At 43.0% G+C, this 25,151-nt stretch overlaps 10 protein-coding genes across 12 annotated transcripts in view; 4 read left to right on the top strand and 6 right to left on the bottom strand.

Moving 5' to 3' along the window:
* Positions 1-1,990, bottom strand: part of LOC110179018 (uncharacterized) — a 51,209-nt gene extending 49,219 nt beyond the window's left edge. Inside the window, exon 1 of the mRNA XM_020946363.2 lies at positions 230-1,990. Within this exon, the coding sequence (XP_020802022.2) occupies positions 230-1,609 (1,380 nt within the window). The 5' untranslated portion in view covers positions 1,610-1,990. The remainder of the gene's footprint in view (positions 1-229) is intronic.
* A 3,533-nt stretch (positions 1,991-5,523) lies between these two features.
* Rpt4R (Regulatory particle triple-A ATPase 4-related) lies at positions 5,524-7,071 on the bottom strand. Its single transcript, XM_020946366.2, has 2 exons — positions 6,233-7,071; positions 5,524-6,176 (listed from the first exon to the last, which is right to left on the bottom strand). Exons 1-2 carry the CDS (start codon positions 6,851-6,853, stop codon positions 5,598-5,600), a joined length of 1,200 nt encoding a protein of 399 aa, XP_020802025.1. The 5' UTR covers positions 6,854-7,071; the 3' UTR covers positions 5,524-5,597.
* Positions 7,072-7,365: 294 nt separating this feature from the next.
* LOC110178889 (peritrophin-48-like) lies at positions 7,366-10,090 on the bottom strand. The gene is made up of 2 exons (XM_020946163.2): positions 8,785-10,090; positions 7,366-8,725 (listed from the first exon to the last, which is right to left on the bottom strand). Exons 1-2 carry the CDS (start codon positions 8,789-8,791, stop codon positions 7,710-7,712), a joined length of 1,023 nt encoding a protein of 340 aa, XP_020801822.1. The 5' UTR covers positions 8,792-10,090; the 3' UTR covers positions 7,366-7,709.
* Positions 9,250-12,242, bottom strand: LOC110179025 (peritrophin-48). Of its 3 annotated transcripts, none has more exons than XM_086829384.1 (2): positions 11,456-12,242; positions 9,250-10,319 (listed from the first exon to the last, which is right to left on the bottom strand). In XM_086829384.1, the coding sequence occupies exon 2, from the start codon at positions 10,273-10,275 to the stop codon at positions 9,298-9,300; it is 978 nt and encodes a 325-aa protein (XP_086685510.1). In that variant the 5' UTR covers positions 10,276-10,319; positions 11,456-12,242; the 3' UTR covers positions 9,250-9,297. The 3 variants fall into 3 exon arrangements, with proteins under 3 accessions (XP_086685510.1, XP_020802030.2, XP_020802031.2); XM_020946371.2 differs by having other exon boundaries at positions 10,384-12,242; XM_020946372.2 differs by having other exon boundaries at positions 11,988-12,201.
* A 1,478-nt stretch (positions 12,243-13,720) lies between these two features.
* On the top strand, positions 13,721-15,390 carry LOC110178888 (chondroitin proteoglycan 2). The gene is made up of 2 exons (XM_020946161.2): positions 13,721-13,853; positions 13,925-15,390. Exons 1-2 carry the CDS (start codon positions 13,832-13,834, stop codon positions 15,349-15,351), a joined length of 1,449 nt encoding a protein of 482 aa, XP_020801820.2. The 5' UTR covers positions 13,721-13,831; the 3' UTR covers positions 15,352-15,390.
* Positions 15,391-15,824: 434 nt separating this feature from the next.
* LOC110179012 (chitin-binding domain protein cbd-1) lies at positions 15,825-18,293 on the top strand. The gene is made up of 3 exons (XM_020946352.2): positions 15,825-15,852; positions 15,910-16,268; positions 16,404-18,293. Exons 1-3 carry the CDS (start codon positions 15,825-15,827, stop codon positions 18,291-18,293), a joined length of 2,277 nt encoding a protein of 758 aa, XP_020802011.2.
* Positions 18,294-19,103: 810 nt separating this feature from the next.
* On the bottom strand, positions 19,104-20,048 carry obst-G (obstructor-G). The gene is made up of 2 exons (XM_020946160.2): positions 19,983-20,048; positions 19,104-19,927 (listed from the first exon to the last, which is right to left on the bottom strand). Exons 1-2 carry the CDS (start codon positions 20,046-20,048, stop codon positions 19,130-19,132), a joined length of 864 nt encoding a protein of 287 aa, XP_020801819.1. The 3' UTR covers positions 19,104-19,129.
* Positions 20,049-20,884: 836 nt separating this feature from the next.
* On the top strand, positions 20,885-23,226 carry LOC110178886 (uncharacterized). The gene is made up of 2 exons (XM_020946159.2): positions 20,885-20,923; positions 20,987-23,226. Exons 1-2 carry the CDS (start codon positions 20,917-20,919, stop codon positions 23,224-23,226), a joined length of 2,247 nt encoding a protein of 748 aa, XP_020801818.2. The 5' UTR covers positions 20,885-20,916.
* Positions 23,227-23,311: 85 nt separating this feature from the next.
* Positions 23,312-24,179, bottom strand: LOC110178884 (uncharacterized). The gene is made up of 2 exons (XM_020946158.2): positions 24,038-24,179; positions 23,312-23,980 (listed from the first exon to the last, which is right to left on the bottom strand). The coding sequence occupies exon 2, from the start codon at positions 23,924-23,926 to the stop codon at positions 23,312-23,314; it is 615 nt and encodes a 204-aa protein (XP_020801817.1). The 5' UTR covers positions 23,927-23,980; positions 24,038-24,179.
* Positions 24,180-24,788: 609 nt separating this feature from the next.
* LOC110179003 (uncharacterized) lies at positions 24,789-25,145 on the top strand. Its single transcript, XM_020946337.2, has one exon. The coding sequence runs from the start codon at positions 24,792-24,794 to the stop codon at positions 25,143-25,145; it is 354 nt and encodes a 117-aa protein (XP_020801996.1). The 5' UTR covers positions 24,789-24,791.
* The last annotated feature ends 6 nt before the right edge of the window (positions 25,146-25,151 follow it).

The raw sequence follows: 25,151 nt of genomic DNA on the forward strand, positions 1-25,151 counted from the left end.
GTGCAGAAATAGTTGAAGCAATTAAAATTACACGGTCGAATCATTTGTAGAAGAATGCACACTTTGTGGAAAAGGGCTTGAAGCGGACACACAGACCGAAATATTTGCTTGGAAAATAAGAAAATGGATGTCGAATAATCACCAGACAGACCTAAAAGTTCCGGGAAATGCCTAAAACCCTAAAGTATTCGTAAGATATATGTATATTTAAATGAAATTCTCAACTCACCTGATAGTCCATTGAGTTGCCGTAGCCCATGTGATTGCAGGAGCACGAACAGTGCTTGATATGCTGCTCCAGTTCGTCGTCAATAACCGTAGAGCCGGTGGGCAAGTGTACAAGTCCGTCCTGGTGGAAATGGACGTGCTCCAGGTCCCAGTGTTCCCGCTGCCGGTAACGAGCCTCTTTTGTCTGCGGCTCGACCAACTCGAGCTGATTTGCGGTATGTTGATGCTGCAGGCTTTGATGTTGCTGCTGCTGATGTTGGGTTTGCTGCTGCTGCTGTGCTTCCCCGGGCCAGTCCAAGGAGGAGGACTTGAACATCCGCCTGCCACCGGTCGTTGTGGATTGCATTTCGCGGCCGGGACTGTTTTGGGGACTGTTATCGCTCTCTTGCGCTGTTAAGCTGCCAACTCGCAAGAGAGCAGCACTCCGCTCGAAGCTTTTGGCGGCTAACTGCTGCTGCTGCTGATGATGCTGGTGGAAAGCTTCGTACGCAACAGTTTCATCCTCCTCGACATCGCTGACGTTCTGGTAACGCCGCATGGACAGAGCGCCACCAGTTGCTCCGTTGCCAACTGCCGCAGCCGTGGGCGTCACAGTTACCGCCGAGCTGGCCGCACTGAGCATCAGGCGAAGGATTTCATTGGTGTCCTTCGAGGGCAGTGGCACACTGCAGGAGCCAGTCTCCGCCTCTGAGACTTCCTGCGGCTCTGAGTTGACCTCGTCCGAACCGTTGGACTCCAGTTCGAGCTGTTGCTTTTGACGGGCACGTTGTCCCACTATTGAGGCAGCCGTGGAGTTTGCTCCGTACTTCCAGTAGGTCTTTCCAGTACCTGCGATCCTTTGCAGATGATTGCCCGCCGCCTGCCGCTTACGCTCCTGGAGCTGCTGGAGATTTTTGAAGGCCTTGCGCACCGGCTGCGTGTGATGCAATGTGGCACAGCGCCTCATGGGCGGCGGCGTGTATACCGGGGACACACTGTAACTGTGCGAGTGACGTCCGGGTGACAGGGAACCACTAGACTTGGCTCCGACCAAGCGGGCCTTTAGCTTCCGGCCAAAGCCAAGTCCACTTCCGCCAGCATTGGCGCTTCCCGTTCGCGAGGAAAGTGAGTGGGCGGAGAGGGACAGGGCGCGACTGAATCGCAAGCCGGCTGACCTCTGCTGCTTGACGGCCATCAGTTGGCATTCGTCGATCGTTGGTAGCTTTAGCAGATGCGGATGAAGCTGGGCGTAGGTGAGCGTTGGTTTTCCACTTGCCGCCGTCTCGGAGGTGGGATTGGGCAATGGGTCGAAGAGATTCTTCTGGCTGAGTGCCAGGAACTCACGCTGCTCTTCTTCCTCGAGCGCCTTTAGCGCCCGCAGGTCCCACTCTCCGGAAGACATCTTTATGCGAGACAATCAGCCACTGGTCATATCTAGTTACTTGTTATTAATGATAGAGTCTTGATTTCACTCACTCAAAGCAGCACTAGTGATAGGGAGGACACGTTTTTGCTTTTGATAAATGAAATAAAAGATAGAAAAATGAATAAATTAATATAATAATATATTAATTAACACCAAAACTAAGTCGTATACCTCCCATCACCGTTTGTAGTTTGAATTAAATCTCAATTGTTTTAATTGGTCACATTTTAATTTGATTAACAATAAACAATAAACTAATACGCACAGTCCCGCCAAGTTCCCGTCACATTTTCGCTAATATCGTAAAATAAACGTTATCACTTCGAATACCGTTGCCACGCAAGGCTGCCAGCGTACTGGGCTAAAACTGGATGCGGTACCGTTACTTTATAACGGCTCTGCTAACAGCCGCAGCAACAGTTTCCGCAACGCATGCCACACACGGTGGGTGGATGCTGTGGATCGTAAGTGACCTGCCCCAACAAAAAACTAAGGCAGTGGGTCGTCATGTTAACAGTATGTAATAAAAGGCTCGCTTAACATAACCTTAAACACTGATTATTTTAAAAATTGTAACATAAAAATAAACATAATAAAATAAAATAAAATTGTTTAAAAATCATGTTCTTAGAAACTGTCAATTTAAAACATATTAGAAAGGCTAAGATGTATAATGAAACTCGCCTGGGGTTACTTTCAATATTCTTTAATTTTTATACCCTTGTAGTTAGATATTCTAAGTTTTGTGTTAAAATATTAAAATTTCAGATTTTCCTAAGGGCATAAAATGACCAAATATCCGTTGATTGCACAAATTTATATAAATTCATATAAATTGCAATTGAAGTCTTAATCAATTTATTATAAAATACAGCCACATGTGGAATGGGGCAGTTGCCACATGAAAAATAAATCTAAATAAGCAACAATATTTAAGTTTTTTTAAATCTAAGGAAAAATTTTGTAAATTCTGTGCTAATTATTACTCATACGCCATGTTTCCTTAATACGTATAACGGGTCGTATGATTAATGAGTTATTTTATTTTAATTATGCATAATATAAATTTATTTGATATTTTACCTTTCAGAGTAATATAACGTGATTCAGAAGATTGTAATTTTTTTAGGAATCATTTCCGACCCTATAAGTTATATATATTCCTTATAAACATCAAACACAAAATCAATATAGGAATGTCTGAGCGAAAAATAAATTTTCGAATTTTTTAAAATTTTAAAAGGGGTTACATCGTTATTTTTTTCAAAAATGTATAAAAATTTTAATTTTAAATTGAGTATGCAGGTTTATTAACCTAGTAATAACTAGTATAGGAGAGCATTCCGAATTAAAATTAATGTTATTTTAGCTTAGTTATTGATTTTTCGAAAATAGTGTCATATTTTAATGATGATCCAAAGAATGCGATTATAAATTATGACTTAATATCTAACTGCAAGGGTATGAAAGCGTCGCCTTCCCGAAGTTAGCTTTCTTTGTTTTTTCAAAATAAAAATATGTAAATAATGTGTTATTTAGTTAGTTGTAGCTTCGGATTAAGCTGTTTAAATTTACAAATTATTGTTTAGTTGTGTTTTAATCAATATGATCAGTAATCGAGGTTACATATATGTGGGTTTACATTATTGCAAGACTACTAACCTCTATTCAAAAGTGAGTTTTCTCAAATTACAGCCAAAGGTGGGCCGCAGGTGAGCCCTCAAGTGACAGGGCGGCAATGAAATATGCAGGTGCATTCATTTGGCATCCAAGGCAATTTCGCAGTCAGCAGGACGACGCTCTGCCATTTTTGTTAACCTCAACTCTAAACTCTCACCGCCGCTCAGTTGAACACTGTACGAAAAATAGGAACAAGAAAATAAATATAAATTAATAGAAGAAAATAAATATAGTATCAACGTTATATTTACCTACAGTTAAATAAACATTTAATGACTCCAGAATGCTTATAAACCATAAACAGTGAATCTATGATCTAAGTACTTTCCAGTTTTATTAGGCTTTTGTTCTGAGTGCCTGCATTCCTTGCAACCTGACAGCGACACCAGTTAACGTTACAACACATGGCCACATTTCTGCACACCTTCACCTGCGTACATACATATGTAAGCACTTGCACATGGCACATACATCCTGTGGAGTGCTCATCCTTCATCTTGATGTATGGGCATCAAGCATCGGACTGGATGAGTGCACGAGGAAGGGGAAATTGAGAGGGGGCCGCCTCTGCATCGTTGCACTCCCCGGAATGGTGTTAATGAAATTCAAGCCGGGTCCAAAATTTGCATTGCCACATGATACACAAATCTTATAGAGCACACACAAGGATAAGAATTTCATTATTAATAAGATACGTTAAAAATATTTGAATTTTTTGTATACATACTTATGAAGATTTGAACGTAGTTCATTCAGGAATATTTATATTTAATATGTCTGATATTTTTAAATATTTATTTAACAAAGTTATTGATTATTTATATTTATAGCATTCAGTACCAAATCTGTACTTTACATGAAAAAGCCAAAAGCACTTCAATTAATTCTTTTTTATCTGGATTTAATGGTTATTTGCAAATAATTAAAAACGTTCAGATTTCAAATATAAAAACAAAATCATTGTAAATTAACATATGTAACTGTGGCAAATAATTGTAAATTGATAGATTAACATTCATTTATTATCATTAAAGGCCAAATGTAAACAAAATCCGCTTTAATTTAAAGTGTGCTGAGAAACCACAAAAAATAAAATTATTTTGTACAATTAAAAACTGCAAACTTGCCCCCAAAGCCACATACATAGATGTCGGAATCAGGCCATAACTTATCAGGGACATGCTCAACAGCCACGCCCATGTCCTTTGGCTGTAATTCCCTGCTGCAAAGGATGTTAGTAGTCAAGATCGAAAACAATAAAGAGTTGCAACCAGCCGACCCTTGGCAAAGTCTGCGTTTAATTTCTTTTTCGGTGGCATTGTGGAAAAGCAAGCTGAAATCAAACAGACTTCTGCAGCTTTTGGCCAAATGGCGAAGTTTTGAATGAGAAAGGCATCTGCACCGCATGTTGTTTGAAGCAATACAAATCGAACCCGCCAAGGAACCAAAAACTTATTGAATAGAATTTTAGATTCAGTTTGCAGAAAACTTTATATTTCTGTTTTTTGTGTCCGTCTGTCAACTTTACCCCGTTCTATTTCTTTATAATTTTACTAGGAAATTGCATCACGAAACTGAATAGAAAGGGTATTATTCCCCCTAAAGGTTATAGTAAAAGAAGGTATACAAAAGTTATGAAAAACCAATAATTAATTCTTTAAAGGTAAAAGGGTTTTTCCCTCTCAGAAGAATATGGTATTATTTGCCATCAACAGTGAAAAACTTAAATTGAATACAATAGCTCAGGTTAAAAATGAAGTGAAAACACTAGTAACAACCGAAATAGCCAACAAATGTCCCAAAAGGGTGGAGGAATGGGACACAATCAGAGAAAGTGGGATATTGGGGGCTTTCGGTCATAGCCGAAAAGGCTTGGCCGACATCGCGTGGCGGGACCAAAAATTCATTAAACATTTCCAAACTGCATATTTGTCATCGGCCCAAATGCGAGGCAGTGCGTCCCGCGGATGCACTAGCCCCTCCCGGTGGACATCGGTCTGTTTCGAAGCAGCTGCACCCGTTCCCCAGAGTACACCAAAAATGCCCTGATTTATTGCCTCGATGCCATGCTGACATTTGGTTCGCAGCCAGCACCTTTCCGATGCATTCAATGCTATTCGATTGCCAGCAGAGGACTTAAAGTCAAGGGTATTTTAAGGGTTAATTTTCAATTCTCCTTGACGGGGAAAAATGGGAATCTCTTTTAAATGTTTGATTAAGTTTTATGTTTAATGAAAGGGAAAGTTCATGTTATCATGGCAAATAACAAGCGAGGTCGATGGTCCTAAATCGGTTTATAGTCCAGCTTCGATTCTAGCTTTTTGTTGTCAGCAATTTTGCGGACCGCCTTCATGAAGTCCTCCTGGATGACATACTCACGATCGGAACGGAGCGCAAATAGCCCAGCCTCCGTGCAGATGTTACGCAGATCGGCGCCATTAAACAAGTCTGAGAGCTTGACCACAGCCTCGTAATCGATTTCACCACGCTTGGCCAACGGTCCTGCGTGTATCTTGAGGATATCTAAGCGTGCCATCTCATTGGGCAGCGGTATCTCCAGCTTGCGATCCAGTCGTCCAGGACGAAGAAGGGCCGGATCTAGGGTATCCGGGCGATTAGTGGCCATGATCATCTTCACCTGGCCAAGAGCATCAAAGCCATCCATCTGGTTAAGCAGCTCCATCAGAGTGCGCTGGATCTCGCGATCAGCGGATGTTCCCTCAGAGAAACGGCGCCCACCAATGGCGTCGATCTCATCCATGAATATGATACACGGTTGATGGTCACGGGCGTAGGCAAACATCTCGCGTATCAGACGCGCACTCTCCCCAATATACTTGTCCACAATGGCTGAGGACACCACCTTCAAAAGGTGGTGGTTAAGACTAAATATATGTTATCCCAACACCGAAAGCATACCTTAAGAAAATTGGCATCCATCTGGGAGGCGATGGCGCGGGCCAGCAGAGTTTTACCAGTGCCAGGTGGCCCGTAGAGGAGGCAGCCCTTGGGCGGATTGATGCCCACGCGAAGAAACAGCTCAGGATTGAGAAGCGGCAGCTCAATGACCTCACGCAGCTCACGAATCTGCTCGCTGAGGCCGCCAATCTCTGCGTAGTTGACGTTGCCCGGATTCTCGTGCGTCATGTTGTACACCAAGGGATCCACCTCGCGCGGCAAGTAGCGCATAATGGTGAGGGTGGTTATATCGAGGGCCACACGCGTGCCGGCCTTCAACCTGTCCTTGTTTATCTGCCGCCGGCAACCGACCACGTAGCGCGGCCCATTAGAGGCCTTCACGATAAAGTTGTCCGGAGTCAGTTGCTTGAGGATCTCACCCAGCATCTGGCCCACACTCTGCAAGGCCTTCAGGTCTTCCTCGGATTTCTCAAATTGCGCATTGATGACCTTGTGCTTGTCGCGCAGCGCCTTCAAGCGGGCCTCGATCTCGCGGTGCTCCAAGAGCTTGGTGCGGTAAGCGGTTAGCGCCTTTACGCGCTCGTCATCCAGCGGAGGACGTGGCAGTTGTTGTGCGGCCATTGCTTTCACTTTTTCCTACGTGTATAAATAATTTTAAACACAATATGGACAACACCGTCTTGCTTTGAAATTATTTTTCACAAAATGTGCAAATCACTGCTACGATTTTGACAATCGGAAACTTTAAGCGGCAAATCCTGCAATGTGGAGTTGATTAGACATCGATACAAATATCGATATTTCATTTGTGTAGTGGTCCCATAAATGACTTTCGATACATCGATAGCTGTTCAAAGGAAACCGTAAGAGTCGATAGAACAAGCTTAAAATCGAACTTCTCCCAGCTCTAGTTCACAGCGAAAAAAAGCAAACGCGATCGGATAAAAGTGAAGAAGTGAAATAGTGTTTATAAAGTGTTAAAACTTATTAGAACAAAGAGAAAATAAATAGAGGGTGAGTTATACTTATTGTTTCTTATATATTCATGTTTATTATGTTGGGACAACCAATATAAATGAAGAACTGAAGCCTACGATCACACGTCCTCTATTCTCCCAAATCACAAACTACAATTAGGACTTGCCAAATTTTGCTTATTGTGCATGGCTATATTTCTTGTTTATTTGAATGTTTATTATTAATGTATTGAAAGAACTTACACAAACTCTAACTCCTGTATGTTAGTGGGGGTCATAAAACGTTAATAATTGTAAGAGCGCCGCATATTTTTTTGCCAGAACAAAACCGCCATCTTTATATTTGTGTATGTATGTATTTGAATTTTTGCAATCAGTTGAAAAGCTCACGAGCTTAAAGCTTTAAAAAGCTTTTTGAAAGGAACTGTCCATGGGAACTTGACTGTGTGGAATCTTACAGGTGGCGACATTCACTTATTTTTCATAAAAAATTTTGCCCCTTATTGGATTTTGTGGATGCAGGCCTTGTAGGCGGTGCGCGTGGAAGTGCAATTCTGGGTTATGGCATCAAAATACCCTTCGCCGCAACTGAGCAATTCGCTCTCCTTATTGTCAATGCACCTGTAGTAGTTGTGGCACCCCTCCACTTCGGCGATCTCGTAGCCCTCAGTGCGGCCATCGCATCGATCCCAAGAACACTTCTGACTGTCCCGCGGCACGCACTGCTGATGCTCCTGACTGAAGAAGTAATCATGGCCACAGAACTGCCTGGTGGGCCGGGGGTCTGGTCCAACGGCTCCGACATCGTGGCAGTAGTAGTAACCACGGCAGGTGGCTCCATCCGAGACGAGCTTGTTCCTCAGAGGTTCCTCTTGAGTGCCGCAGACATGTTCCGGAACCGGGTGGTGTTCGCAAGCCACATGCTTTAGGGCCAGACATTGCCCCGAGGCCCTATCGTAGTACTTGCCGGCTTCGCAGGTGTTCGACACTAGCTTGTACTTTTTGCAGGTATAAAACTTGTTGCAGTTCTTTTCGTCCCGGAATGGCACTCCCGTTGGGACCACGTCGCACATTTCGAACCTGGCTCCACAGGTTTTGCCATCGGCAAGACATTTTTGTTGCGTTTGATCGAAGCTTAGGCCTCCATCGCATCTCCCCCTAGTACGCACTTTCTCCCCCTCACAATAATACCAGTTGGCGCAGTTGAGCGTGTCACCCACATAGCCTCGCGTCATCGAACTGCACGGAGGGTCGCAGTAGGTGCTATCCAAGGTCTTCGAACAGGTACCACTCTTTAGGTTGAAGTGTGGGGTCTCACCGCCACAAGTTCCACCGTGGACGCTCACGGAGTTCTTGCAGACAATCCACTCGTTGCAACCGCCTGGCTTTCGTAGCTTCGTTCCATTTGCGAAAAGGCGACAAATGTCCCCGGAGGAGTTCAGGTATTGGGTCTGGCTGCTAAGTTGTACCATCACCGCCACCAGCAGGGCGGAAAGGTAAATAAATCTGGGAGATCCTGAAAGTTTTAAAAGGAATTAGTTTAATTTTTAGGAGAATGAATAAATGGGCTAGTACCTGGCATTTGGAGATTACTTTGCAGCTGGAAATAAAAAGGTTTAACTAACTTACTGAAAGGTTTGAGCTGACGCTTTTATACCACATTCTCTGTGAGCTAAAGCAATTATTGTTTTCATTTCTTTTGGATCTTCTTGTAAAACATTCGGTACAGATAAGATTTGGTTCCGCGGTTGCCTAACCCAACATTGGTTTAATAAGCTTTTCGCACAGTACTCTTTAATTAAAGAAATGATCGTAATGATATATCTTAAAATAAGAAAAAAGAGAAGTGGGAAAGTTAAAGCAAAGGTGAAGACTTAATACACTTGCTGCTCACCAATATCAGTTTTGAAATTTACAAAACCTAATAAGCTAGTAGTGTTTTGCATTGAAAATATTAACATTTAAATAAAATGTTTATTAATTAGTTTCTTGCATTACTATGTCTCTTAGAAAATTCACTAAAAAATTAGAATGGAGTGATTTGATTATTTCACCATTTTATTTCAATTAAATATAGGTTGCTACAGTTTATGCACAAGCGTCGTACGACTTCTCAGCATCGGTGCACGCCTGGGCTTTCACATCAAAGGTCTGATTATCAGGGCAGACCATAGGATCTACCTCTCGGCCATTTTCGCACCTATAATAATGCTTGCATCCTTGATCCTCAGCCACTTCGTATCCATCATTCCGGCCATCGCACCTATCGTGAGCGCACTTTTGGCTTTCGCGCGGCATGCAGGCCTGTCGCTCCTGGTTGAAGAAGTTGTCCGAGTCACACTGACGAAAAACGGGATCCGGATCGGGCACTCCGGAGCCAAGATCCTTGCAGTAGTAGTAGCCCCGACAGGTGGCACCGTCCGAGACGAACTTGTTGCGCACGGCCAGCTTCTTGGTGCCGCAAACATTTTCCGGCAATGGGTGGTCGTCGCACACGACCAGCTTCTTATCGATGCATTTTCCCTGTTCGACGCTGTAGTAGAGACCTGTTGCGCAGACATTTTGCGTTAGCTTGAAGGTCTTGCTGCAGGTGTAATACATGTTGCAGTTGGCGTCGTCACGGAAAGGCACATTTGGTGGGACAATGTCGCACATATCGAACTTGGCTGAGCAGACGGTGTCTTTGGGCCAGGCGCACTGCTTTGATGCTTCATTGAAGTACTGGCCACCGGTGCAGGAGCCCTGACCCTTCAGCGTCTTGCCATCACAATAATACCAATTGTCACAATTTAGGGTACTTCCAACATAACCCTGCGTGGATGCGGTACACGGACTGCTGCAGTAGGTAGTGTCCAGGCTTTTGTAACAAGCCTTTTGTCCCAAATTGAAGTAAGGCTTAGCTGCGGTCTCACACTTTCCCCCTTCGACGGTTGCAAAGTCTTTACACTCTATCCATTCCGAGCAGGTGCCGGGCTTGCGCAGTTTCACTCCATTCGCAAAATCTCGGCAAATGTCCTCAGTGGTGTTTAGATAGTGAGTCAACGCCTGGGTGCTCAGTTCAACCATCGAGGCTGCCAGCAAAGCATACAGGCACCACGAGCTTAAGAGTCCTGCAATCAGTAATTAATTAGTGTCTCCGTTTGAATCCGAAGAATTCCAGTTTTTCGACAGCACCTCGCATTTCGGAATCGGTCCTCCCACAGTTTGCCTTCAGTAAAATAGATACAACTAACTTTTTGCCAAAGCCAACTTGGCATTTTATAGAATTCGCTCAACTCACTGATTTTCCCATTTCGATGACATTAATTTACTACATCCAAAAGAGATAAGATTCGGGGGTTGTCAGATCAGTGCTTTTGTCTAAGGTTTTTATGACGGCGTGACCTACACTATATGGCAAAAGTCTACGCCTATGCTAAATCTAAACCGAATTTATTAGTTAAAGTTTAAACGATTAATTCATGAGTCTCAATTTATAAAACCCTGAATAACTAAAATAGTCTTTGTATTTTACCTTTCATTAAGACTTTAAAAAATTTAATACCAATTCCTAATCTTTAACTTTAATAGCTTTGTATACAGACTTTTGTTAGAGAGTGAGTGTATTATTTGGCCTTGAAATAATTCTTATTATCGATAAGCGCATTAGACAACTTGTATTGTTAATTGAAACATTTAAACTTTTCGAACTCAGTTTACCGACAGGGGGTATCATTTTGCAGGGCATTATCATTTTAGTTAGAAGCTTCTTATTTTATGAAGAAGTCATTTCCGACTTTTTCTTGATCAGCATCAATAGGAGAATCAATCTAGCCATGTCTGGTCAAAACATATTTTTTTTAATTTTTTCAACATTTTCAAAAAAAGATGGGTTATCTTAAAAAAATTGGCAAAAATTTAAATATCCTTAAATTTTGAATTGAGTATTAAGCTAATAAAAACTAGCACACAACCACTTTCCGAATTAAAATAAATGCATTTTTGACAAAGTTATGAGTTTTTTAAAAATTTGTTTTTTTTGTAAAAATTTTCATATGAAAATATCAGTCTGAAGAATGTGAATAAAGAAAGCTTAGTTATGATTGATTTTCGATTTGATCCTATAAATAAATAGTCAATTTTAAGGGTATAAATACTTTGGACTCTGAAAGTATTCCTTTCTTACAATTGCAAGTTAGAAAGTAACGAATGAAATATATTATATTATAGGTAAGAGTGATATTGTTACCGGTTCTCGAATAGATACCTTTATAATTACAACCTCTCGCTACTAGCTGCGATTTTATTTATAGCTATTTGTGAAGATAAGAATACTATTAATTGTATATTATAGAGCGAGCAATTAGGATAGAGTATGTCATGTCATTTATTTATAGGCCTGATAAAGTAAAAAAATAAGACAATGTTAAGCTATTGGTGTATCAGCTGACATATTTTTGGTTGGATTTTCCTAACTTTGTTGTCACTGAAATCACACAAACTTGGAAGTTTATCATAACACGAATTTTAAAGTTGTTTAAGGTGCAATTGGTGACACTTTTTAGCCTCTAAAGCGATAACTTAATTATTTCCATTGATGACTAAGCGAATGCGGTTCACTTATTCCGATCATCTCCCGAAGAGCCGGTCAGATTCTCGTTTGCATTTCATTGGCTTCCCTTTGGCAACTTGGTTGCCACTTGGCACTCGTAACATGTTAATATATATTTAATGCTTGGCATTAAAGTTCAATTGAGTTTCTTTAAACGTTCACACATTTAATGTTAATCGTATCGTACATAACACTCTGCTGATTGGTTCTTATCAAAAGCACTGATTTCGAATGGTGCTAGAGTTGAATAAGCGGGGTTCCTTGATATCTATGCACCAATCGATCTCAGTTCTTCGATTCGAACTGTCCCCGGTATGCACTCCATCGAATCCTGCGATCCTGCCGCCGCTGCTGTCGAAATTGAACTGAGAGCCGTATTAACGATCGTTGACAAGGCGAGTGCCGTTGATGACTGCGTATAGCAGAGACGCGACCCCAGTTTAAATCTGAGAAACCTGTTACACCTGAGAAGATTTTTATAATAGACAGTCGACAGAGCCCGTACGCCCCCTTTCCCTTAAGATGAATGTGTGTTTTTGCGATGGCATATCCACTCATATTTCCGCTGGGCTGTCTTTTGTTGCCCCTTATGGCCTCCTACAAGCAGCCGTCTCCGGGACGATGCGTACAGTGTAATAGACACCGAAGAGTCTAAGCCTTTCCAACTCAAGTGCCCTGGGCCTTAGTACCCACAACTTTTGCTCTTCTTTCTTTCATTTAGGTTTCCATAAGTTTGGTAATTTAATTCAAGCGTACTTGCCTAGCATTTGAATAATTAGAATTGCATTGTCTTGGGTTTCATTCCAACCCGAGAGGCGTCAAGCAGGAAGCCTCTCACCGCAGTCTTGGACTTGGACTATATGCTTCTGGTTCTTCTGTACCCAATAACAGTACTTGTTATGAACCGATTGCATTTCTGTGACAAATACCTATGTACCTTTATACACTTCTCGGCTCCCCACAGCTGGGCTGGTTGAAACGCCGGAGTGAAATGACAGGGAAAAGTAATTTTTATCATTAAAAAAGTATCTAAACTATGCACGAATCTCTCTTATGAATTGACAAGTTAGAAGCTATTTTTGGTGTTTTGTTTAACCGTTTTGAATGGTTTGTTATCGGGATTTTTGAATCGGCGAGATTGTATGCAATTCCAGGAATTATAGAAATGTATACATAGACACACCTCCGCTCTACGATAGCGGCTAAAATCGGTGTTTTGCTATCACAATCCCGAAAACTGCATACCCTACAAGTCTAAAGGACTGCTTATTTAAGCAGCAAGTTATAAAAAAAAGAATTAAATGAAGTTTAAATAGCAAAATTCTGTTCTGCAATGTAAAGATGAACTCACGGGGGAGACTTTCAATCCCTCAGTATTATTAATTAATTAAGTTTATAGTTAAGTTTTCCTGAAGAGTGCTTCTAAACTTCTATAGATCTTCCCTTGTATTACACATGCTTTGTCCTTCCTTTTGTTAAATCCTTGGTACTTGTGAAGTATCCCTTGGTCGAGTACACATCACTCTGCTCCTGTATCGAGTGTATCCGCTTGTACGTGACACTACCACTTCAATTTGAGCGACAATAAACGTCATTTAATTTCAAGTGTCAATAAAGCGAATGCGAATGATTAGGCATGGCAGCTTGCGTGTTGTGCTTATCGAGGAGTGCGCAGAGAAACATAAATTAGGCAGACGCCGGGGCGGTTGCGGCGCCGAAAACCCATTCAACAGTTGGGAATCCGCAGACCTATGCCAAATTTTATGAGAACTCCATGGGCGACGGCGGGAGCCGGGCTTGATAAGGGCCTCGAATCCCGCCCCGGGCCCCAAGACATGCACACACCTAATTACACTGGCGCAAACAAATCAGTTAGTGAACTAATCGAGAGATTGATATGGTGATTGGTATTATCAGAAGATTGACTACTGATTTGGGGCCCTCGAGGCACAGTTAAATGCTGCCACTCCGCCTGGTTAGCCACTTAGTCGTTTGCGAATTTCGAACCATTCGGTAGCCGATCAGACGACAATGCGTCGGAACGAATTCAGTGGTGAGTGGTTATTGAGCCAGTGCCATAACATGGTAAACTCTACCCACTACTTTGCTGCGCACACCTTTTAGCTTTTTGGGCTCTACTGCTGCTGGCCGGAGGTCTTCAAGTTGCAGTAGCCCAGTTGGCGGATGTCTGCCTTTATGAGGAAGATGGCACCCGACTTCCCTTGGCCACTCACTGCTCTCGCTTTGTGGTTTGCCAGAGAGGCGAGGTGTCCATCATTGGTAGCTGCCCACGGGGTCTTCACTTTAATCGTGAGTTTCGAGAGTGCGACTTTCAGTGGCGAGCCAACTGCCTGGGGCTATCCGCCTTCGCCGGAGCGGATGACCAGTGTACATGCGATTGCTGTGCCGACGAGTGCCGAGATCCCATCGATGAAGTAGAGGAACCTACCACTGAGGACTGTGATCCAGATACCACCACGAAATCTACGGTTACTCCGAGCCCCCCAGATTTCACTGATCCCACAGATGCCACCACGAATCCAGATGAACCCACCAATACCTCCAATACTACTCCAGCGAGTCCAGGCGTCGTACCATCCTATTGCTCCAGTCCCCGTACCGAGTGCGCCACGGAGACGACAGGCACGAAGCTAGAAATGCCCGGAATCTGCGTCAGGTTTATCCAGTGCAGCAACGGATGCGTGAATGAAATGAGCTGTCCCAGTGGCCTGTACTTCAGTAAGGAGCAGGGTGATTGCGATTACCCGTATAACGTGGATTGTGAGCCAACTGCCGATGCTACGGGAGAGGTGGTGGGACCCTCCGGAACCACATGCTCCTTCGATACCGTCTGCGCCAAACAACCCGATGGAGCGATGTTCCCGGACCCCGATTCAAACGGATATCTTGTTTGCCAATGCCAGTGTCCCATTTCCATGCCGTGTGATCCTGAGCTGATTTTTAATGTGGATGCGAAAGTTTGTGACTGGCCTACGGGAAGCAACACTCAACCAGGTGATGATGCCGATGCCGGTGCCGGTGCTTCAGCGGTTCTCTGTCCCAATGGCCTTGTGTTCAATGCAACCTCAGATCAGTGCGACTACCCTGAGGACTATGTACCCGAAGTGCCCTGCAATAGCACCAGCACCGTCTGCAATGGCCAGCCGGAGGGCGAGCTCTTCGAGGTGCCCGGCTCGTGCAATACGTTCTACAAGTGCACTTACAACTGCGCCGTGGAGCTATTGTGTCCCAACAATCTTGTCTTCGATCCTGATATGGATATGTGTGTCTACCCACAGAATTATAAATGCAAATGGGAGTATACGCCGCCATCGGGTCCGAGTGCCGGTCCCTCTGGCACATCTTGTGAGAGTAATGGTCGTTGTTTGGGCAAGAGCGAAGGTACTTTTTTGCCTTCCGAAACAAACTGTGGGCAGTACGTTGTTTGTCAGTGCGAGTGTGAAGTCGATATGGAGTGTCCAGATGGGTTGTATTGGGATAAAGAGCAGTTGATCTGCAATTACGCCAGTAAAGTTCCTTGCACACTTTAACTGACCTATTGTAGAATAAAGGAAATCATTATCAAACCATATCTGAGCCGTATTTATTAATGAAACAGGGGGCTACTAAATCATTTTAATCAGCCTTGCGGTGGGCACAGTCCAGCAACTGTGGGCTATCGGTCAACACGAGAGCGATCATAAATACCTATTAGAGAGAGGAAAAAGGGTAGATAGAGATATATTTTTATTTGTGGGACAGTACCAGGGGTTATAGAGAAACAATTTCCTCCTGCACTCAGGGAGTTCGCGGATTCTCCGTTCGCCGATGTGTGGTATAAATAGTGACAATATCTATTGCTTGTATAACTTCTGCAAGTATATGCTGATAATATCTAGAATGGTGCCCTACTATCACCGGCACATGCCGGAAAAGGCATTTCATTATTTTAATTGCCGGTAAATATAAAAGCCGATATGGACCGAAGGCACCTCAGTGAACGTTCGATTTGCGGAGTGCCAAGATGGCTCAAATCAAAACTAAGCACTATGGTAAGCACACAAGATGGAACACAATATGATGGATACTTACCTTAAGTTTTCATTTAGCGGTTACCCTGTGTCTGGCGCTTTCCTTTTTCGTGGGATCCCTGAATGCAGAGTGTTGTACGGACGGCGAGACAGAAATCGACCCGGATGACTGCACCAAGTATCGTGTGTGCTGCCATGGCGAATTTGTTTCCAAGTCTTGCGAAGACGGCATGTATTGGAACTCGGATACTGGAAAATGCGAAATTAACAATGGAGAATGCAATCCGACCAACTGCGTGGAAGGGGAAATCGAAGGCAATCCCGAAGACTGTGCTGCGTATCTGGAGTGCATCAACGGAACTGTAGTTAGCCAGAGCTGTGCCGATGGATACTACTTCAATGTCACTGAGTGCATTCCCGACACCTGCGGAGTTTGCGTTAATTGCACTGAAGGAAGCCAAGAGGCCGACCTCAACGACTGCACCAAGTACAAGATATGCATTAACGGAAAGTATGTGTCTCAATCTTGCAAGGCTGGATATTACTGGAACTCAAATATAAAGCAATGTGAGGAGGACAATGGAGAGTGCAACGGAACTCCATCATGCACGGAGGGAGAACTAGAAATTGATCCTGCGGACTGCGCTGGTTACCTGGCTTGCTCCAACGGCACCCTTGTGAATAAGAAGTGTCCCAATGATACCTATTTCAATAACAACACACTTACTTGCACTCCCGATCTTGATGGAGTCTGCCTTAACTGCACCGAGGGAAGCCAAAGGCCGGAACCTTCCGGTGACTGTACCAAGTACCAAATATGCTCAGGCGGAAGGTACGTAACTGTGTCCTGCGACACTGGTGATTACTGGAACAGCGCTTTAGGCAAATGCGTAAAGGACAATGGCGAGTGCAACGGAACTCCATCATGCACGGATGGAGAACTAGAGATTGATCCTGCGGACTGCGCTGGTTACCTGGCTTGCTCCAACGGCACCCTTGTGAATAAGAAGTGTCCCAATGATACCTATTTCAATAACAACACACTTACTTGCACTCCCGATCTTGATGGAGTCTGCCTTAACTGTATCGAGGGAAGCCAAAGGCCGGAACCTTCCGGTGACTGTACCAAGTACCAAATATGCTCAGGCGGAAGGTACGTAACTGTGTCCTGCGACGCTGGTGATTACTGGAACAGCACTTTAGGCAAATGCGTAAAGGACAATGGCGAGTGCAACGGAACTCCATCATGCACGGATGGAGAACTAGAGATTGATCCTGCGGACTGCGCTGGTTACCTGGCTTGCTCCAACGGCACCCTTGTGAATAAGAAGTGTCCCAATGATACCTATTTCAATAACAACACACTTACTTGCACTCCCGATCTTGATGGAGTCTGCCTTAACTGCACCGAGGGAAGCCAAAGGCCAGAACCTTCCGGTGACTGTACCAAATACCAAATATGCTCAGGCGGAAGGTACGTAACTGTGTCCTGCGACGCTGGTGATTACTGGAACAGCACTTTGGGCGAATGCGTAAAGGATAATGGAGAATGCAACGGAACTCCATCATGCACTGATGGAGAACTAGAGATTGATCCTGCGGACTGCGCTGGTTACTTGGCTTGCTCCAACGGCACCCTTGTGAATAAGAAGTGTCCCAACGATACCTATTTCAATAACAATACACTTACATGCACTCCCGATCTTGATGGAGTCTGCCTTAACTGCACCGAGGGAAGCAAAAAGCCAGAGCCTTCCGGTGACTGTACCAAGTACCAAATTTGCGCGGGCGGAAAGTATGTTACCATGTCCTGTTCCGCTGGGGAGTACTGGAATAATAATACCAAGATCTGCGAGATGGACAACGGGGAGTGCAATGGCACCCCATCGTGCCAGGAGGGCGACATAAAGGCAAACCCGGCGGATTGCGCAGGATACATGCAGTGTGTTAATGGCAACTATGTTGCCAGGAAGTGTTCTGCAACTGAGTTCTTCAACACCACACTTAATCAGTGTGTTGTCGACCAAGATGGCGTTTGCATTCCCAAGACCTGCGACCCCCAGTGCTGCGATCTTCCCAATTATTCTATGTGGCCCGTTGAGAAGAACTGCTCGGCCTTCTTCCAGTGTGTCGGCGGCAAGTACGCGGAGCAGACGTGCCCCAACAATTTGCAATTTAACACGAAGACGGAAAGTTGTGACTACCCTGAGAACGTCGATTGCGATGATGGGTCTGCGCCGCCCAGCGGTCCCAATGCCGGACCCTCAGGTACCTACTGTGAGAGTCACGGGAGCTGTGTTGGACGGTCCGATGGCACCATGTTACCCTATGAGATCAACGCTTGTAGTTCATCGTATATTGTCTGTCAATGCGAGTGCGAGGTGAACTTTATCTGTTCAGATGGGCTCATCTTCAATGTGGATTTACAAACCTGCGATTGGGCGTCTAATGTAAAATGCTAAATATCTCAATAAATACGTCTTAAGCAGTGCAAATTGAGTGGCTTTTATGTTTCTAATGTGTATTTGTTTTGGGCTGATCAAACTTTAAAGCTTTAAACTTCACGGAATATCAAAATGAATTGTCTTTTTAGCATGCAACAAGTCACAATTAAATGCTAGTATAAAGTATATTTTTATTTTGTGTTTTTGAAATTGCAGCTTAAAAAAATACAAAAATGTGTTTCTCTGGCAATGTAACCTCTATTATTATACACCAATATCTTTAAAATAGAAAATATTTTGATTGTTTTTAAATATATAACATTTTCTTTCCCCCAAGAATCCTTAATATATTACCATATTCTTAAATCGACGTTTATAGACATTTTTATATGATAACTCTTTGGTTTAAAACTATCTAGATAGGTATAAAAAAAGTATTTGGAAAGCTTTCTGATTAAGTTTAAATTTTCAAAAAAATTAATTAAATTTTATTTTAAGACAATTTTTACATTTTCAAAAATGGAGTATACTTAATTTCAATATTTTATTATTATTTATTTCAGATAATAATACCAAAACGAAATGGATGTGACTTTCGGTAAGTGCACCTATTAAATATATTAAATTTTTTCTTAATTATATTATATTATTGTGATTTCGAATACCCTTTCTTAAGTATTGTTATCATTTTAACTTTAGAGTGGGGAAGAACTTTTCTGTAAATGCCAATATATTTGTGTATAGCTAGATATATATACAGATATACATATGTATTTGGTAATATATTCAAGGGTAACACAACGACATGGGTTGAATAATATCCAACTTGTAATTATGGGGTTTGAATGGCTGAGTTACAACACACGAGTTTTCGGCCGACGAGCATTCTTTTTGGACTTTGTTTTACTCTTGGTTTCCTTTTTCTTTGGCTGACAGTTAGCAATTTTGGGATAATCGCAGCGCGAGGACGCTACATTGAAATGCAAACCTACGGGACAGTCCATGACCAGGAACATCATATTGCTGCAGAGGAGAAACTTGCCGCAATCGCTCTGATGTGCCACCAGGGAGTTCTCCTTCTCCTCTGGACACAATCCCGCCGTGAGGGCAGGTTTGTCAAGCATATTGATATCCTGGCCAACGACGGAACACTTGGCTTCCGACGCCTTCATGCAAGTTCGACGCGTTGGACTGAAGTGCTGTTGGCCAGCGCAAGACCGGAGGCGGGGCTTTTTAGACTTGCAAACATAGTATTCCCGACAAGATCCCTTTTTGGTCAGCATTACTCCGTCCTTTTTGCCCACGCACATTCTATTGGATATATCCGAAAGTTCTGTTTCCTGAATTGCAGGAGGCTTTGTAGGTTTAACCGTCACATAAGTTGGGGAACTCTCCTCCTCCTCGTCCTCGTCCTCCTCACTGTCTGAGTTCGATTCGTTATTGCCTTCGTTATCCTTGGCATCAAAGATGCACTCCACCTTATCGGCCGCATCGCAGTGCAAAGTTAATGGATTGAATAAGGTACCCGGGTCGCAGGACCCAACCACAGCTTTTCCATCCGCGCACACATAGTATCCGGAACATGTTCCAAAGATGGGCAAAAGTCCGCCGTTTTTACCCTCACAAATAGCTGTTTTGAAAGCGAATCCATCCTATGAAAGGAAGCTGTAATAATACGGGTGGCTCAGTAAGACTTATTCTACATACTTGAGACAAAGCCAGGGATCTTTCTTGGAGTAGACAAATCGTCAAGAGCAGTCCGAAAAGCTTCATTTTGTCGCTATCGAGTGTTTAATCGAACTGAAACTTTCCATTCATTGAACGTCGTTTTTATAGACTATCATGGATGGGATATTTGCATGATTTGCCAATATGTAAAGTGTTCAACATTTCGATTGTTCGTTCAGATGTGATAGGTGCTTGGGTACGAGTACTATCTACATTTTCTTACTGGGAATTGATAAGGGTTCATATAAAACATATGTAAGGTTTGATAAAAACATCACAATGTATATATGTATGTGGGAAATATGTGTCTTCATATATGTATGTGTGCCCAGGTGAAAGACCACTTAAGGTGGCACAAAAACAATAAAATTTATATTACTCTTATCAGCTATTATTAATTACCTATGATTAATAATAGATATATACTCAAAATTAATATGTGTTATCAAACAAACTTATACAGTTAAAAGCCATCAATGGTTCTTGGGTCACTTTATTTTGCAGAGCCTAAAAGTAGGTAAAATTATATGGAGTATTTCGCATTATTTAGAGAAGGAATGCTTATAGGTGTCATCTAATTGTACCTTTCAGATATCTCACTGAAACTAATTGGAAAGACAACGAGACAGATTATTAGCTATCATTATTAATAAACTTATTGTCTATTTCCTTGACAAAAATATGCTGTTTTTGTCACAGAGCTTCTAGTTATTTCTTATCAATGTGTATTAGTCATTATCAATGAAGAAGAACTGGTTTATTTGGCAGGCGTTTATCAAATATTTCTCCTTAAGAATTACCAAAAATTCAGTGGGAACTCAGTTAACTCCCAACCCTAGAACCATCAGCACACGCGTTTACTTGAGAAGTAAATTATTTTTTAGAAAGAATTTATTGTGGAAAAAGGCTATCAATGGCAGGTACAGAGATGATTATTTTACGTATAGAAAAAAAGAGAGTAAGATGTTTTTTTGTACACTTAGACTGGAAGTACTTCATCTTCATGGGTTTGCTTTTGACCCCAACTTTTGGTGACTCTGATACAAATCTAACTTCTTTGGTTATGGATTCCACTTTTTGTGCCACCTTATCGAATGGATATTATGAATATCCCTACGATTGTGGTGCATATATTTGGTGCAACGATTCCTGCACTGATTTGGAGTACTGCCCTGATGGAAAACTTTACAATAGTCCTCTGCATATTTGCGATACACCGGAAGCCGTGAAATGCACTCCATTGCCATATCCTGCGAATCCTTGTAAGGGTGAGGCAAATAATACAATACTTCCCTCTGCCTTAAACTGTAACATGTTCATCGTGTGTATGAATGGGCAAAGTGAAGAGAATCGATGCCCAGGAGAGCTGCTTTTTAATCCGGTTTTGAAAATTTGTGATTATAAAGATAATGTCTGGTGTTATGGTGATCGCACCACAGGAGATGGACAAGGCACAATACAGACTACCGAAGAGCCCTTCACGGAGTGCGTTGGACAAACGCTTGGAGCCATGTTTCCGGATACTCGAAATTGTCAGCAATATTTCTACTGCTGGGGCAACGACTCATATAGTATTTTTCCGTGTCCCGTTGATAATTGGTTTAATCCGAACAGCGGAAACTGCGGCCCCGATACCTCGCCGGACGCGTGTCGTGAAGTTGTAACTACTTTAGCGACAATTACCTCACCTTCGACAACTGTTGGAACGACAACAACTGTAGGTGATAAAGAGAATCCATGTGCAGATCAAAAACTTGGAGCTAGCTATCCATTGCAATCGGACTGCCAGCAATACCTTCTTTGCCTTGGTGGTGGTCAATCGGCGATGGCCAAGTGTCCGGTTAATGCCTGGTTTGATCCACATACCGGTGATTGTGGGCCAAATGTATCACCTACTGCTTGCCTCGATGCCTTCAGTACTAGCACCACTGTGGCTACCACAACAGAGGGTTCGGAAGATCTCTGTGAGAATCAGGAACTGGGCGTTTCCTATCCCCTGGTAACAAACTGTCAGCAATATATACTGTGCATGGGAGACGGAAAGTCAACCGTGGCCAATTGTATATATAATGGCTGGTATGATCCCCAGACAGGCATTTGCGGTCCCGAAGTGTCACCTACGGCGTGTAAAGAATCCGGTAGTTCTACTGAATCATCGACAAGTGAAGCTACTACCTTACCCTCCACAACACCTTCTCCCACAACAACGACCACTGTATCGGTAGATACAACGACCAGCGCATCGGATATTTTGGGAATATGTTTTGAACATGGCGAGGATTACTATGCATCCTATCCCGAAGACTGCAGCAAGTACATAGCCTGTGCTCGGCCTGTACCAATAGCATTTTACTGCCCACAAAGCTTATTCTTCAACGAGGCTCTTCAGAGATGCGTAGATTTGGAGTCGAGTGACTGTCCCCAAAAAGAGACCACAACTGCATCGCCGGGACTTACCACTCCAGCCCCAGATGCTTCGGTCTGCTTGAATAATGCCGGCCAAAACTTGCCATACCTAGAGAATTGTCAATGGTTTATACGCTGTGCGGACGACTCCTCTTACATGATGGGTATTTGCAGTATGGAAGAGTTTTTCGATCCATTGACTGGAGAATGTGGTCCAAATGTGTCACCAGACGCCTGTCGAGAGAACTATGCTACCACTACAACTTCCACAACAGATTCCACGGAGACCTCAACAACCATGGTTACCCCAAGCACTCCAGGTACAGAAACTGATCCGTGTGAGGGAGTTCCAGATGGAAAGCTAGTTCCCTATCCGAATGATTGCACCAAGTTTATAGCCTGTGTTCAACCTTACCCTCTCGTCTATGACTGTGTGGTTGGTCAGGAGTTTAGTGCCGTTCTTGGACGTTGTATGGCTCCGTGGTATGCAAATTGTTCCATCATACTTACAACTACACAATCTCCTTTAACATCAACCACTGAGCCTCAGGAGACGCCCTTGCCGAACAGCTTTTGTGATGATAAGAGCGAGGGAACTCTGGTTCCTTACCCTAACAATTGCAGCAAGTACATAGTGTGTCAGGATCCCATTCCAGTTGGCTATGCATGTCCAGAAAATGAAGAATTTAGTCCCATTGACCTTACTTGCATGGATTCCGAGCTGGCTGGATGTAATACCAAAGCATTTCGACTTGATTCACCAGACCATGGGTTTATTCATAGGGCTCTTGAGTCGTTTGCAAAACTTTTCTATTGATTTTGAATGCAATTAAACTTTATTAACATGCACAAAATAATACAAAAATACACATTAATAATCAAGAGTTGAAACCTGCTTAGCTTTACTTGCGGAACTGGCAGTCAGCGCTCGATAGACTGCACGATAGGGTACTGGGAGACCAAAACAAATTAGCGGGGCAAGTGAGCACTGTTGCAGTTGGTCCACAATGGATAAACTTATTACAGTCGCCAGGATATGGAATGTAGGCATTGGTCAAAGTATTTCCACACAAAGCATTTGGATCAATCGGCAGGAAGCTGGGATCCGCCATAGTCCCGTCAAAAGGAGGTGGAGTAGAAGCAGTAGGACCATTTGGCCACGTTGGAGTTCCAGGAGCTACTGGATAACCTGGAGCTATGGTAGCACAGTTGGAAAGCTGAGGGGCTACACAACTTTGATATTGGTCACTCCATTGAAGGTTGCCTTTACAGCGAAGGACATTTGTCATATAGAAGCGACTGCAGTCTCCGGGAAATGAGCTGTATTGCACTGAAGGAACAGGATTGAGAGGATTGATAGGATTGTTAGGTTCGTTGGGCTGGCAGTTGGAGTACTCCTTGTGGTCGCAGCGATAGGTCACTTGGCTCCAGTACAAGTTTGCTGGACACTGGTGTTCATAGGCCTGCCCGTTATGGCAGCTGTAGTATTTGCGACAGTCGTTGGCATATGGCAGCATTACCACGTGATTGGGATCATCCGGCAGTGGACATTGTGGAGTCAGCGATGAAGTCTAGAAGGCAGGATTTGCTCTCAGAAAAGATCTAGGAATATTTTGCAAATCACTTACAATTACAGGGTTCTCTTGGCACTTAACATAGGACAAGGTAGCTATTAAGGCCAAGAGGAGAAAAGCTAGTCCCTGAAACACTAAAATTATATGGGTATATATTAATTATAAAGGATGTGCAATGTCCTAGGATATTACTTACTTTTCCTTGTGACAAGAGATGAGTTCGCTGTTAATGTGAATGTTTCAAGCAGTCAGCCGGTCTTTTTATACTCAGATTATTATGAGCTGCGTTATCAGTGTAAAATACTTGGGTTTTATTTATCGAATTTATCTTCTTTAACAAAGAATCTTTCCTGCACCCCATATTAGGTGTTTCTGATTGATAATCTAAATAAAGATTGTTTCAATGCCAATGTTTACCAATCACTCATTGTACCAGTAGCCTTCAGTAGCCTCCTACATCTTGTTTGTAGAAATCTTGGCTTTAAAAATGACATTAATACACATGAAAACGTAATAATTTATTGTTAATTGCACTTGACCGGGCAATATAATTTTATCAAGGGCACATCTGATAAAGAAAGTAAATAATTAAATGTACCCCCGGTATCAATATGTCAATAACTTTGATGAATTACCAGGGATATATAAATACTACGACGACGGCAGTGTTCTTTTAAGATGGGAAATCTTCACAGTGCAGTAAAAAGTATAAGCAAAGGCCATTTTAGTAATAGTTTTCCTCTAACATTCCTTATTTTTGTTAGTGCTTCTCCGGATTTCCCTATATGTGTTTTGTTTTGGAATCTCTATGGCACAGCTTGTTGTCAGGCAGCCATATCCCAATGACTGTCATCGCTATTACGAAAAGTCCTTGTGGAGTTGTCCCCCGAACTTTTACTGGAATGACCAACTAAAGCGATGCCAATTACAACCGATCGGTGGCTGCTCTTTTAATGATTCTTCACAGGACTCTGGATCTTCTTCTGTCATCGAAACTTACAGCATACCCTCTATATGTGACAAGAAGGTTGGCCAACTGATTCCCTACCCAGGTGATTGCACCCACTTTATTCACTGCGATTACTTGCCCTTCGTAAAGACATGTCCGCAATATCTGTTCTGGAACTCTCGCCTACAAACCTGCGACAAAATCTGTGTTTAACCATAG

This window comes from Drosophila serrata, unplaced genomic scaffold, assembly GCF_035046125.1.
Source record: "Drosophila serrata isolate PLE 108 unplaced genomic scaffold, ASM3504612v1 contig_204, whole genome shotgun sequence".
NCBI classification, from domain to species: domain Eukaryota; kingdom Metazoa; phylum Arthropoda; class Insecta; order Diptera; family Drosophilidae; genus Drosophila; species Drosophila serrata.

Coding starts and splice junctions, on each gene's coding strand:
- LOC110179012 (XM_020946352.2), top strand. CDS start 15,825: ATGGCTCAAATCAAAACTAAGCACTATG. Junction 15,853..15,909: donor AATCAAAACTAAGCACTATG/GTAAGCACACAA, acceptor GTTTTCATTTAG/CGGTTACCCTGTGTCTGGCG. Junction 16,269..16,403: donor CCGACACCTGCGGAGTTTGC/GTTAATTGCACT, acceptor AAGCAATGTGAG/GAGGACAATGGAGAGTGCAA.
- LOC110178888 (XM_020946161.2), top strand. CDS start 13,832: ATGCGTCGGAACGAATTCAGTG. Junction 13,854..13,924: donor GCGTCGGAACGAATTCAGTG/GTGAGTGGTTAT, acceptor CACACCTTTTAG/CTTTTTGGGCTCTACTGCTG.
- LOC110178884 (XM_020946158.2), bottom strand. CDS start 23,926: ATGCTGCCATATGCCAACGACTGTCGCAAATACTACAGCTGCCATAAC.
- obst-G (XM_020946160.2), bottom strand. CDS start 20,048: ATGAAGCTTTTCGGACTGCTCTTGACGATTTGTCTACTCCAAGAAAGA. Junction 19,928..19,982: donor GATCCCTGGCTTTGTCTCAA/GTATGTAGAATA, acceptor TTCCTTTCATAG/GATGGATTCGCTTTCAAAAC.
- Rpt4R (XM_020946366.2), bottom strand. CDS start 6,853: ATGGCCGCACAACAACTGCCACGTCCTCCGCTGGATGACGAGCGCGTA. Junction 6,177..6,232: donor TGGATGCCAATTTTCTTAAG/GTATGCTTTCGG, acceptor CACCTTTTGAAG/GTGGTGTCCTCAGCCATTGT.
- LOC110179003 (XM_020946337.2), top strand. CDS start 24,792: ATGGCACAGCTTGTTGTCAGGCAGCCATATCCCAATGACTGTCATCGC.